General features: G+C 38.2%; 1 protein-coding gene across 1 annotated transcript in view; it reads left to right on the forward strand.

Moving 5' to 3' along the window:
- vipr1b (vasoactive intestinal peptide receptor 1b) overlaps window positions 1-15301 on the forward strand; it is a 78691-nt gene that overhangs the window by 10443 nt on the left and 52947 nt on the right. The window contains 1 exon segment of the mRNA XM_067435427.1: window positions 11161-11251. Coding sequence (XP_067291528.1) covers window positions 11161-11251 — 91 coding nt within the window.

Raw genomic sequence — 15301 nt, forward strand, 5'->3', positions numbered from 1 at the left:
CGTGATCAGTGAAGTTCAGTGATTGCAGTACTGTACAACAGTAATAAACATTTGCTGCATCTTTGTATATGATGAAAAAAAATGTAAAGGGTAGGCCTACAACCGGGGTAAAAAGTTCCTTTGATTTTATTTTCCTCTAAACCACTATAGATGGCACAACTTGCCTCAGAACTTTCCGAAACATCCGCTTTTCAAGATGCACGTGGAAATTTGTCTGATCTTTCACGTGATTGCCGGCAGGAGCGCAAAGTTGATTCTGTACTAATTTGATCTAATAGTTGTTGTTACCAGAATAAAATACAGTGCTTCATTTGGCAGTTTGGCTATAAGAGCGTATTTGTTTGTCTGTGTTAATTGTTTTGAGAGCAGTGACCTGAGTTTGGAGAATTGTGTCAAATTGATTGAGAAGAACTGTAAGTGGCCATTTATCACATTTACTCAACCAATATTGCTCAAAAATTACAATTTGAACAAATTATGACCGTTCTACTGACAAAATCTATCCATCTAAATGTAGAAAATATGAGAAGAGAATGGCTTTTTGCTTTGAGGACGGTAAAAGTACATGACATGTTACTGTCCAGTTGCACTTTAGCTTGAAAGGCAATGGAACAGAAGTGCATGTCCCAGTGTTACATTACACTTCTGTTACCTTCAACTGCAGTTATACTAATAAAAATAACTAGCTCACTGGCAGCACATTACTGCTGCCAAAACTGTTAAGTATTCCAAAATAGTATGCCGTAAGCAAATCGGTAAACTGACTTGTTAGTGAATGCATAAAACTGGAGTTTATAAATATAGTGCAGATCACCCATACGGATGGCGCATGGCCTGTTTGTACTTGAGCTCACCAAAAGCGAAGCATCAATCCAGACAGTATTCAAAACAATTGCACACATTGCTTTTAAGCTGTAAAAGGATCTGCATTCCTCAGCCAGCTCTGTAAAACTACACTAGACAGTTTTAGGGAACATCTGCTTGCCAGCTCGCCATTGTTACTTCCTACCTATGTGCAGAATCTGCTGCTGCTGTCTGCACTTACACTAACAGGCTTGAGCAGAGCGGCGCTATTATCTGGCTCAGGAACGAGTGTAGCGGGTTTATCCCAGAGGTCAGCAGATGTTCTGATAAGTCATCTGAGGCACAGGACTTCATTATTCAGCTCAGCTGCTTGTGTGTGTGTGTGTGTGTGTGTGTGTGTGTGTGTGTGTGTGTGTGTGTGTGTGTGTGTGTGTGTGTGTGTGTGTGTGTGTGTGTGTGTGTGTGTGTGTGTGTGTGTGTGTGTGTGTGTGTGTGTGTAACAACTCTGCGTGCTGTGTTTAGTGGTATTAGTTGGATTAGCTTTTAGTTGGATTATTTTGATACCGACAAACTAAACAGTTAATATGTGGGATAACGTGCATCCAGCTGAAATAAACTGATCAGATCTTATACCACCCTGAAGGGGTTTATTTTGTAATAATGACCTACTGACTATCTTTTATTTTGCTTATTTTTCATCTACTTTCCAAAGTATAAATGGACATAAAAGGTTAATTTTACATGAATTATTATAATATTATAGAAAGAAATGATGAGAGAATGATACGAGAAGTGCAAAATTACACAGCTGTGTGGAAATCGACCAGTTATGCTGTTTAATCACCATTATATTAAGCATAAAGCAAAAAAAAAAAAAAAAAAGTTACGAAGGTAGCTTGCAAGGTTAAGAAGCTCAAAGTCAACTCCAGATGGAGATCTTTTATTTAACAGAATCCACTTTCCAAGAACAACAATTAACTAATTTGGACTACACATTTTTTTGTCCAGCTTTGAAGTTCTAATGTTACTCATTTAAATAATCCGTACCCATGGAATATGAAAAAAGAGGACGAGGCCTGTTTGAGCTGCATTAGTGAAGACTAATTTGTTTGACCATTAGGCTGATGAACTGAGAGTGGTTTCAGTTTATTTTGAACACTGTTCCTGGACATTATAATCCCAATATTTATTTGTGTGCGGCACAATATACTGAGAACAGCTTCCAGAACCACAATGCAGGCTACGCACAAAACTTGCAAAGTCCGTGCATTAAATTATTCATGAAGGGATAAACATTTTTAATGATGACTGATAGTAATTCCATAATCAGTACAATCTTAAAAGGTACTAAAAAAGTACAATCTAAAAAAAGAAATGTATAAACACTTGTGTTCAAATAAATATTAATAAAATTAACCATATTATTTTCCATGAAAACAGCATACAATTTCTTATATTAAAGGTGCACTGTGTACATTTTAGCGGCATCTATAGGTGAGGGTGCGAATTGCAACCGTCCACCACCCATCCCTCCCTTTTGAAGCACATTGATAAACTACGGTGGCTGACACAGGACACAGATGTCGTCATCTGAGACAGCGGAGAGTAGCTTGCGCTCTGTAGAGCAGTTTGTCCGTTTAGGGCTACTGTAGAAACATGACGGCGCAAAATATTGACTTTACTGTAAGGGGACCTGCGGTGTATAGAGATAGATATTGCTCATTCTAAGGTAATAAAAACATAATGATTAATTATGTAAGGTCTTTATACACCACTGAAAACATAGTGATGTATATTGTATTTAATTTCTGTCAATAAATAGATACATATTATTCAAATAAATATTACACGCTGCACCTTTAAAGGGGTAGTACTTCAGTGCTGGGAAGATGAATCTGTATTTAAACTGGGTCATCAATTTAGCAGAAATGTGAAATTATTTTTGAATTTGGTGCCTTCTAGATGGAGAAAAGACAGAAAATGTATGTTTGTCTCATGGGATGAAAGAGTACGATTCCCAGAATGCTTCACTGCCCTATGAGGCCATTCCCAAGCACAATCATTTGAATATACTCTAGGGTTTCTACTGATACAAAGCCATATGCTAATCGCTGAAGTAAGCCTTTAAGTCAACCTTACTTTGTGAAATTAATAAAATGTACTATTTGTAGGGATTTAATGCATATTGAACAGTCTTGTGACCATTCATTCAGTCATGTATAGTATGCATGCATATATGTTTATTTAATTTAATATTTACTTCAAAGAAATGTTAAAGCACTCATAAATCGGAAATAAATACTTAAGATCTGTACTACAGGTCACAAACGTGTGAAACAAATATTAACCAGATTATCAAAAATGAAAGTACAACAGAATGTACATTTCCTATATTAAAGTTGGGATAAGTGATATCTGGTAACCGTTGTTGTTATTTCAAATCACCAAAACAAACACGCCCCTACCTCCAAAAAAGGTCTCAGCCCTATTTTGATAGCTCCGCCCCACACATACGTAACCCAGGCAACGACTATGGCAGATTGTGTGTTTAACTAATCCAGGTCGAATATTCAATGAAAAAGTCACCCGTTTGAAAAAGTCATCCACAAAAACACAAACCGTTCTCATGAACAACTCAATAGAACAGGAGCCGACTGTCCAGCTAATGACATATTACGATTATGACAAGATTAGAGTTATAGCGATCACAAAACACAAACAGTTCTCATCAACAACTCGATAAAGTTAGTAGGCTAAACAAGCTCGATAGTCCAGCTAACGACATATATTACAATTATGACTGGATGGGTTATATAGATGTAAAGAGGAAAAAACATATATTAGGAGTATAGTATCTTACCTGTCGAACACATTTTGTGAGCTGACGCTTAAAATCTTGAAACACTGAGGGGATTTAGATGCTCCATACAGTGTGGAAATGAACGGGTCTTTTTTAACGTTAAAATGAGCCACAATACGATCGCAAATGGACAAACAAGCGAACATGACACACGAGCATATTCAAGCAAAAGCCAGCATATATTAGTTCTTTCTTGGCTAATGTCCGTTCTGTGTGACTCGTGTGTTTTGAATAATGACGCACACTGGGCCTCTCTTCTTGCCATAGACACGCCCCTTACATGCTGATTGGCTGCAAGTTTGTTATTCCACTCGGCCCGAGTCCTTTTTCTAAAGCGCTTTTGATATAATACTTATCCCACCTTTAATATGTTGTAAGTATACTGTCAACTTTACTTACTAATAAAAAATGTTATTTGATGCCTATAGACAGTCCTTTAGATGGACCTTAAGACTCCATTTAAAAATACTCCATTTGAAATATTATAGGGTATAATTGGAGATTAATTATTTAAGATTCTGGTAGATCACATATCAAACTTTTGACTTTTGGACCCCTTGGACCTTGGTATGTGTGAACCATGTTTTTTCAAAGGATCTAATGCAAATTCTTTGAGCAAGTTAATCTGATCTCTAATATTGCAGCACTATTTTCCTGGTGAGCTTCTCATTTGGTGTGTCAATGAGAATCTCTGTGGTTGATGTTCTGTCGCCAAGGTCTAGGTCTGAGTCATTGCATGGCCATTGTTTAGGGGACAAGCCCCCACCCTTCTGTCTCTTTCTCTCAAATGCCACTGAAAAGCAAGGCTGACATTAAATAAATAGATCAATATTGCCCATAACTGTTTAAAGATTCTTAGGAAGAATATACTCTTTTATCAAAGCTGAAAGTGAGGTGTTACCTGCAGAGAAACTTTCACAGACCTTTCAGCAACTGAAAAAAAAAGGTTTTCTGGTCACCAAAGATGGTCTTGATTGCTGGCTTTAGGGGGGTTTTGGGCACTTATCTGCTCTGGCCGCGAAATTATATCTGAACACTTGTTTGGCCAGGCTGAGAGATCAGCTAGATCATTTTAAACCAGCATGGGTGAAAGAGTTGTTGTTGTTTTTTAACAGGATCCAAGACTTATCTAGTGAGAGGTGAATTATGTGCTGATATTTCTGGAACTAAGCAGTTTGAGGGAAAAAAATATGTGTAAAAACACAAGGCTTGGACCAGCTAATGACCAGCTTAAACCCGTTATCATGTTCCAAAACATAGCAATCCAGCCTAAGCTGGATCTTCTATCAGGGAATCCACTTATAACTTATCCACAAATAATTTGAGCATAAACACAAATATGTGAGCCGAGTGTGTGCAGTTCGCCAGGAATGCATCAGAGATCGGCCCAATGCCTGACCCGCCGCTTTATTGGGTCACTTTCACACGCAATGGGCCCTGCACCTGATGAAGGCGCCAGTGCATAAGGAAGAATGCGCATCCGTTATCTGATGTAACTCTGAGGGGAAATATTTGAGGGAATCTGGCAGATTTATTACCAGACGAATAGCATAGTTATTGTAATTTAGGCAAATCACTATAAACAACCTCTAAATGGCTCCTTTGTCCTCAGTTTTATAGAGAAGCAAATCATCTCCTCCACAGAAACTTCTCTAAGGCAAACCTGCAGTTTACTATTTGAAAAGTTCAGATGCAAAAAAAAAAAAAAGCCGCATTGGTCAAAAATGAGATAATGATACTGAGTGAATGCTCTACGCATATAGCATACATTCATAAAATACTTTCACTTCAAACCCATTAAATCCCAGCCTCAGCCCATTCAGAAATACCAGTATTTAGGTAGAAACCTACACATAGGAGCCTGACAAAAAATTTTTTTGAAAAATTATTTTAAAAAAGAAAGAAAAGTCCAATGGACTTAGAGGCCTTTGCATCTGAAGTCTTTGTTTCCAAAAACAAATAATGTTGCCAATCATGACTACAGGATACAACCTTTTATTATTTAGACTGAGAGGGTAATTATTAACCAAAGATAACAACATTTTTTAATTGTAGTTTCAAGTGTTTTTTTGTGTACTCTTCCCTTCCACTCCTACTTTTACAGTGTCTTAAGAGCTACACAAGGTCATAATATGCAATAAAAAGTATGATGGAATCTTCTGCTGGTGGGGATTATAGGTGCACGCATGGCTGATGATGGCAGTGAAGCAGCCTCTCACTGAGCTGACCCTATTATCCATGCACCAAAGTACCGGAGAGTGACAGCTGAAACTGAGCAAAAATAGTGCCTATATTTTCAGCATAATTTCTGCCGCTCTCCTTCTAAGCATTTATCATGAAATGCAGCTCCATCATTTTTAGATGATATTGACAGTCACAGAGCAGGTAGACGTAGAATATCTCTGCGAGATATTTTGAAACAGCAGTGTGCTTCTTGTTTTTTTCCCACTTTCTCGGGTATGGGCAGCTGAGTTCTTAGCTCTGGCCCTCAAGGTCCACTTTCCTGTTGATTTTATCTCTAAATCATGTTCGACTCTTTAGTTTTTTTCTCTTTTAGTTTTTTTTCTTAAAGCCCTCCTGTAGTCAATATTTTATCCCTTAAAGGTGTCATGAACTGCCTTTTTTATTTTTTTATACAGTTGTCTAAGGTCAACTAATGATGTTTGTGTGGTTTTTACATTCGAAACATCATAACTAATAAGTAATAGGTAATAAAATAATTTTCTACACTGGTTTTGAGGCTCTCTTCACAACGCTGGGTTCTGATGGGCGTGCTGCACTGGAGAAGTAAACGCCCACGGCTAGGATTGGATATGATTTGCATATTTAATGAGCTTAAACTCCCCTGTCAGTTTACATGACTGAGAGGAGAGATTGAGGGAGAAGCGGCAACAAGAATGATTCTCTCGACCACAGGGCTTGTAAACGTCTTTATCAAACTGTCACGGTGTATAGTGCAACACAGAAGAAGAGATCTAGAACTTCCAAACTGATGGTCTTTTATTATTTAAGAATCACTGAACAGAACACCAAACACAAATCAGACTTTAGACTGGAACAAGGAGTAACTACACAAGAGGAACTTAAATAGGGAACCAAAACGAGTTAATAAACAGGACACACCTGGAACAGAATTAACTAATGAGGGTAACCAAGTAGACAGATAAGTGGTGGGAAACTAACAAAGGAACAAGTGACTAGTGCAAACACAAAGGAAACCAACTATACATGTGACATAAAACAAACACATGGATTTATTTCTCATTGACCCGCGATTGATTGGACTATTATTTTTATATTACACATAACCCGCTAGATCGGACGATATAAGCACGAAATCAGATGCCGCCTTTCAGATGTCGAGAGAGAGAGAGAGAGAGAGAGAGAGAGAGAGAGAGAGAGAGAGAGAGAGCAAAGAATGGAATATAATGAGATTCATCGGCCTGCCGGGCTTTGGGAGCCCTGGCCCATACGTGTCTGAGCGTGCTAAATTCATCCAGCGTGCTAAATTATGCTCTGTTAGATGTGTACACATAAGCAAAACAATCTATAACAATGCAATACTATTACATATAAAAACACGTTTTACTCACATAAGTGTGTTGCACCATTCCTGTCAGACCCAAATCCAGCATCGACTAAAGAATTGTTTAAAAATGATTATGCAGTGAACTGAAGTGAATATGTCTTGAGTGATATGTCATTAAAAATAAAGTTCAACCACACATTCCTAATATTAGGATCAGAAGGAAGCTTATGCAGTGACTGTGTTCTTCCACAACCAGGAACAGCGCAATATATTGATATCTTCCTTGGCATGTTTAATGTTGTTGACCAGCTAGCACATCGAGCCGAACAGCTCCATGAGTGTGTGGGCAAGGCTATTGAATTGCACGTTCATCGTGTGTTTCATCGTGCAATGACGTAAGTAGGAAGCACATGATCATTTGCTGAGCCTGGTGTCAATAAAAGCTTTTCTTTGACTAAAAAGGAAGTTTTCAGCTCTGAAACTTTGAGGATATTCTTATATTATCATGACCTTTTATATATCAAAATCTCAAGGGAAAGTTGATTTCTTAATTCATCACCCCTTTAAAGCTCATCTTTATGTATTGCTCCTTACAATGTCGGACACATAACGGTAACTAATATGATTAGCTTTTTGCTCTTCTACATTATCAAACAGCTAATGTGTTGCTATTTTGCTAATGTTATACAAAGTATTATTGTCATTTACAAATAGTGATTATAAATGATAATAATATATCACAATATTACTTTTTACTGTATTTTTGATCAAATGAGCATGAGAGACTTTCAAAAACGTTTAAAGAATCGTACCTGCACCTTTTCCAAACCATCAATTGTTTATAGTGGGGCAAAAAAGTATTTAGTCAGCCACCAACTGTGCAAGTTCTCCCATTTAAAAAGATGAGAGAGGCCTGTAATTTTCATCATAGGTACACTTCAACTATGAGAGACAGAATGTCACATTGTCTGATTTTAAAATAATTTATTTGCAAAATATGGTGGAAAATAAGTATTTGGTCACCTACTAAAAAAGCAAAATTTCTGGCTCTTACAAATATGTAACTTCTTCTTTAAGATGCTACTCTGTTCTCCTCTCGTTACCTGTATTAATGGCACCTGTTTTAACTTGTTATCAGTATAAAAGACACCTGTACACAACCTCAAACAGTCATACTCCAAACTCCACTATGGCCAAGACCAAAGAGCTGTCAAAGGACACCGGAAACAAAATTGTAGACCTTCACCAGGCTAGGAAGACTGAATCTTCAATAGGTAAGCAGCTTGAGGTGTGAAGAAATCAACTGTGATTATCACTGATAATCTCCCTCAATCTGGGGCTCCACTCAACATCTCACCCCGTGGGGTCAAAATGATCACAAGAACGGTAAACAAAAATCCCAGAACCACACAGGGTGACCTAGTGAATGACCTGCAGAGAGCTGGGACCAAAGTAACAAAGGCTACCATCAGTAACACACTACGCCGCCAGGGAGTCAAATCTTGCAGTGCCAGACGTGTCCCCCTGCTTAAGGCAGTACATGTCCAGGCCCGTCTGAAGTTTTTTAGAGAGGATTTGGATGATCTAGTAGAGGATTGGAAGAATTTCATATGGTCAGACAAAACCAAAATATAACTTTTTGGTAAAAACTCAACGTGTCATGTTTAGAGGAGAAAGAATGCTAAGTTGCACCATACCTACTGTGAAGCATGGGGGTGGAAACATCATGCTTTGGGGCTGTTTTTCTGCAAAGAGACCAGGACGACTGATCAGTGTAAAAGAAAGAATGAATGGGGCCATGTATTGTGAGATTTTGAGTAAAAACCTTCTTCCATCAGCAAGGGCATTAAAGATGAAATGTGGCTGGGCCTTTCAGCATTACATTGAACCAAACACACCGCCGCGGCAATGAAGATGTGGCTTCGTAAGAAGCATTTTGAGGTCCTAGCCAGTCCCCAGATCTCAACCACATAGAAAATCTTTGGAGGGAGTTGAAAATCCGTGTTGCCCAGCGACAGCCCCAAAACATCACTGCTCTAGAGAAGATCTGAATGGAGGAATGGGCCAAACTACCAGCAACAATGTGTAAAAACCTTGTGGCGACTTACAGAAAGCATTTGACCTCTGCCAACAAAGGGTATATAACAAAGTATTGAGATTTTGTTATTGTTATTTGTTATTAAATTTTGCTATTGACCAAACATTTTCCCCCATAATTTGCAAAAAAAATTATTTAAAAATCAGACAATGTGATTTTCTGGATTTTTCTTCTTCTCATTATGTTTATCATAGTTGAAGTGTATCTATGATGAAAATTACTAGCCTGGATGCCAGCCGAACTCAGCCTCACCCACAACATTACAGCTTAGGCAGTTCGGTCTGGACTTGATCCATAGTGGAGTAATAATGCCGAACAGAAATTGTTTCGGACCAATCAAATTGTCAGGGCGGGCTTTAGACGATGATGGACAGATGATAAACAGTAACGTAATCATCCACGTCATCAAAAGCGCTTGGTTGAATTTGTGCAAATCCTAAACGGAGAGCATGTTTGTATATGATTCAACTTCACAATTTCTCTCTGAAATGATGATCATGTTGGTTTGTAACTGTGTTACCTTAAATTCTTCTTTTTTTTACAACACCGGCAAAGATCGTTTATTCCGTTATATCGCTTATTAGGCGTTTAGGGTGTATAATTTGTAATTTTTAGCAAGGTTGCCTGCTAAAATTTGCATTCCTGGGTCTATATATCACATAATTGATGGGCGCTTAAACACGGTGGACATGGAAAACAACCCTCGGAAAAAAAACGCGGACTTGGCAACACAGTGCAGTTGAGTTCTGTTGACATTTGACAACTAACAAATTAATACTAACATAATAAAGCGTCACTTCATTGCTCTGATTGGTTTTAGGTATATCCAATTGAGGTTTTTCCTGGTTTGGTTACACCCCCCATAATTACAGCCCAATGGAGCAGTTTCAGACTCCACATAAGCTTAGTAATGACCACATAAGTTTATCTTGTTCTAGATTACGGCTCTTTGGTCTATGCCTACTGTCTCTCATATTGAAATGCACAGACACACCTGTACCTACCATACACACTCAAATGCAGGCCCACGCACACATATACCAAAACAGAAGCATGTCCAGATTCTAAGTCAAGACAATAAGCTGGGCACCACAAACACCCACACACATACAACATTATTAACACTATAGGGATTCAGTCCTCCCTGTCCATTACTACCCTCTTTCCCGGCACCATGTCTTCATTGACCTTCTCAAGCTGTTCGTTGGACTTTCACGTTCTTATTGACCGCAGGCTGTCTGCCACTGACTGTCAGCATGAATTTGTCATCAGCAGTGGACATCAGTGAGCAATCTGACGATTACTCACTGGCCCCACACGCCTTTTCAGCCTTACAGGCATGATATCATCTCCACAGTACAACGATGCTCTTTTGTCTGTGTGCCGCTAGCGTACAGGCGAGCAACGAGCTGTCAATAATTTTTGATGACAAATCATAATGACAAAATCATTTTGTCAATAAGAATGGTGAATTCCAAACTAAAAGTCTGATAAGTAGTTTTTAAGTTTGTGGATTTTTCATGCAGCTGATCGTCTAATTCCCAGTAGGCAGTTGCTGTAAATATTTAGCCACAATAAGCCCCCATGAGCTTCTCGACAATCCACAAATATGCATTTGAAATGAAAGTTTTACAAGATGAAAGCCTTAAAGACCTTAAAGTAATAGACTGTCCTTAGAAGAATATTGTGGTGAATCACTTAGACGAAAGAGATTGAAGCTTTGAAGGCTGTGGTGTGGTTGAACAAATGAACAACTGAACTGAACTCTCTCTCTCTTTCTCTCTCTCTCTCTCTCTCTCTCTCTCTCTCTCTCTCTCTCTCTCTCTCTCTCTCTCTCTCTCTCTCTCTCTCTCTCTGTATCTTTTGCAGGTTGGTGCTGTTCAGATGTGTGACGTGGTAAATGAGATTGAGCTGGCAAGAGCGAGGTGCGAGAATAAAACAGCAGGAAACGTCACATCAGGTGATATTTACAAAATAATGTTGCTCTGTGCCATTTTCACAGTCAATAAACCCCTTTGCTTTGATGGGGAAAAATCCACGTAACTGTAGATCACAGAGATACGTTTGTTTGTTTTTTGGTAGTTATAAAAATAAAACAAAAAAGTAAATAACAAATTATATATGTACAGTATATAAAAACACAAAAATACACACATGATACACTATTTTGACAAAAGTTTTGGGACACCTGCCTTTACATGCGCATGAGTTTTGATGACATCCCATTCTAAAGACATAGAGTTTAATATGGAGTTGGCCCACCCTTTGCTGTTGTAACAGCTTTAACTCTTCTAGAACGACTTTTTATGTGTGTTTATGGGAATTTTTGATCATTCTTATAGAAGCGCATTTGTGAGGTCAGGCACTGATGTTGGACGAGAAGGCCTGGCTCGTAGTCTCCGCTCTAATTCATCCCAAAGGTGTTCTATTGGGTTGAGGTCAAGACTGTCAAGCCCCTCCACACCAAATATGCTTATCCATGTCTTTGTGTGCAGTCATATTAGAACAGTAAGGGGCCATCCACAAACTGTTCCCACAAAGTTGGGAGCATGAAATTGTCCAAAATTTGGTATGCTGAAGTATTAAGAGTTCCTTTCACTGGAACTAAAGGGCCAAGCCCAACCCATAAAAAAAATGTGCAGCATAATCTCCCCTCCACCAAACTTTACACTTGGCACAATGCAGTCAGGCAAGTACCATTCTCCTGGCAACCGCTACTCCACTGCAATCTCCACTACTCTAGAGTCCAGTGACGGCGTGCTTTACACCACAGCAACTGACGTTTTGCATTGCACTTGGTGATGTAAGGCTTGGATGCAGCTGCTTGGCCATGAAAACCCATTCCATAAAGCTTTCCAGGCACTGTTCTTGAACTAATCTGAAGGCCACACGAAGTTTGGAGGTCTGTAGCTATTGACACAGAATGCTCAGCATGCGCTGCCCCCGCTCTGTGGTCAAGAACTTTTAATTAGTTTTTATCAGTCACCTGTTTCCCTTTGTTCCAGTTTTCCTCATTTGCAACTATGGTTTCTGATTAACAAGTCTTCATTTGCTTGTCATTTGTTTAATAACCTTGTGTTTTTCAGTTCCTCTTTTTCATTCTATTGCTGTTTGGTATTGTTTGTGTGTAGACACACACCTTCTTGCCTTGCCTAATCTCATTTGAAATACCCGAGTTTGTTAAAGAAGCTTTTTTTTTAGTAACCTGTTTGAAACTTTTTTCAGCTTCAACTGAACCAGATGGTGACAGTTGTGCAGTGCATGTTTTTGTACTGGTCCTATAGATGTTATATAGCCCGCCCCTTTTAGCACTGCGCTCGTTATGCTATGTCACCCAGAGACATGCAGGATTCATTTTTAAACTTTTGTGGTTTAATAATCACAGACTCTAACAGAATAAACTTTCCTCACAATCCTTGGCTGGATTTGCTCCTCAAAACTAAACAGCTTTCCATCTGAGGTAAATTATTCCAGTATTATTTCCCACTGCGTATCAAAACGATGTAAAGTATATGTATCTCACTAAACTTGATTTTTTTTTTCGAGTTTGAGGGCGTATATGCATGGAACGCATCAGAATTAGCCTTTGAAAAGGCTAATCCTCAATGGGAGAATGATCTCTTTTTTCAAACAGATAACATAAACAGAAAATATTAGTTTTCGATATGATTTACATTATTTAAAACCTGATATTTCAATGTTTATTTCGACATATGTCTCATGTTTCTGTGACAAGTATTCACTTAGTTCATTATCTGACAAGTATCAGAATGGATTTCATCGAGAGAGGCAGATTGTGTATCATGTTTGTTTTCTTTATTTAACAAAAAGTACAATATTTTGATTTTATTGTGCGTGAACACAAATAAAAGTAGAAACTTAACAAAATTTAATTATGTATAACACTTGCCCGTATGACTAGTATTTTAAGTCTCTTTCGCACAATAAGAAAAAAAGCAATTTGGTCACATGAGACTATGGAACACTCTCTCTCTCACACACACACACACACACACACACACACACACACACACACACACACACACACACACACACACACACACACACACACACACACACACACACACACACACACACACACACACACACACACACACAAACACACCTAGGAGTTCCTGAAAAGAAATGGGACTGCAGATGTAACAGAGGCCAGCTAGTAGTTGCTGTGTGAGTAAACCTCACTCCTCTGATCTCAAGAGAAGCTCTAGCGACTGACACTAGAGGTTGTGGCCTTTAGCCTCCTTGTTAGAGCGTCTGATTCTCATGCCGGTAGACCCAGGTTTGAGTCCCGGTCCGAACAGTAGGGGTTACACAGACTGCACACAGATATGAAGTGATTAGATTTTTACCTATTTACAGTGAAGTTTAGTGTATGTAATGGAGAGTTATTTTGCATATAAGTGAAAGAATGTGAAGAATGTGTTATATAATTTAAAATTAAAATAATTTAATTTATATAAAAAATATTGATTAACTAAATATCTCCAAAAAATGTCATCACAAAATAGTAAGAAATTATACTAATTCAATTATATAAGCTTTGTGAACAAAAAAAAAGGTAAATTTTCATTCTGACCCATGAGGGAAGGGAAAGTTAAAGGTACGGGAGGACTCTTTCTTATTGTCATTTATTGTGTGAACTTGTATTATGTTAAATGTTTGTATCTATTATGTAAACATTCATTATGAAAAATAAATACATTTATAAAAAACAACAACAATGCAAAATGCATCCAGTAGAAGTACAATTTGAAAAATCAAAGAATTAAGTGTTGTCAAATTCACAGAAGGGTGAAAAAAGAGTGTCAAAATTGTCCCTTTAGGGGTACAACAGCTTATCGCTGGGGCAGTACCCCTAAAATGACAATCTTTGTACCTTTTTTACTCCTAAAAGGTGCATTCTAGTACCGTTAAATACAAATGCGCACCTTAAAGCTACACTGTGTGATATTTTCCCCCATCTAGTGGTGTAAAGGTATATGACCCTCCAGTTATAGTTTCTGTTCCTCTCAATTCTGATTTCGTTTTAACTCCTACGGTGGCCGATTTAGTCCAAGATTAACATGGCAATCCCCCTCTTCACATTCGACACGGTGCCATCGAGTGTTAAAACGTGAAAGGCGAAGCTTGAATTTACGGGTATGTCCGTCTTTGGCTAATGTACTTTCAAGATGGAGGCGCAACATGGCGACCGGCATTCGAACCCCTCACCCGTACGTATTTTCAAAGGCATATTATAAACTTACGAGAATACTTTATTACTCGAAAGAAGTAAATATACATTAATGAGCACATATATTTTTGAAAGAACTAAGTGTTTTTAGCTAAGAATAAACTAAAAAAGTTACACAGTGTAGCTTTAAGGTACTACTATGAACCTTTTTGTGGTAAGTCAAATCAAAGTAAAAATGGTACAAAGTTGTCCTTTTAAGGGTACTGCAGTGACAAGCTGTTGTACCCCTAAAGGTACAATTTTGACACCCTTTTTTTCTGTGTGAAGGTTGATTAGCATACTCATCGATGAGATGCATTCTACTCATGTTGATAAGACTCTCTTCTGAAAAAAATAAAAAATAAGCCTAGCTGATTATTTTGGATTTTCAGCGAAGGTCCAGGGACCAGTGCTTCACACATAGATATCACAATTATATGGAAGCTCCTTTGAGGTATGAAGTGGGTTATCCTTCGCTGACTCATTTTTCAGGTTGACGAGATGAACTGGCAATCAGGCATGAAAGACAATTTTTTTTTTGAAGTGGAAGAAAAGTCCGACCCCCATCATGGATAGAAAGTGGAATGAATGAAAGGATCTGCTGTGCCCACAAGCATTTCATGTAACTGTTTGAAGTGAAACCCTGTAGTGTGTATTGTGCATTGTTCTAAGATAGACTTAAGAGTTGGCATTGCTAGCACCTTGACGTTGCTAGCTTAAGTTGAGCGACAGAAGAAAAAAAAATCTGTAGATTTTGATTTTTTTTCTTTTCTTAGA

The sequence above is a fragment of the Pseudorasbora parva genome, chromosome 24 (assembly GCF_024679245.1).
Source record: "Pseudorasbora parva isolate DD20220531a chromosome 24, ASM2467924v1, whole genome shotgun sequence".
Lineage (NCBI taxonomy): Eukaryota > Metazoa > Chordata > Actinopteri > Cypriniformes > Gobionidae > Pseudorasbora > Pseudorasbora parva.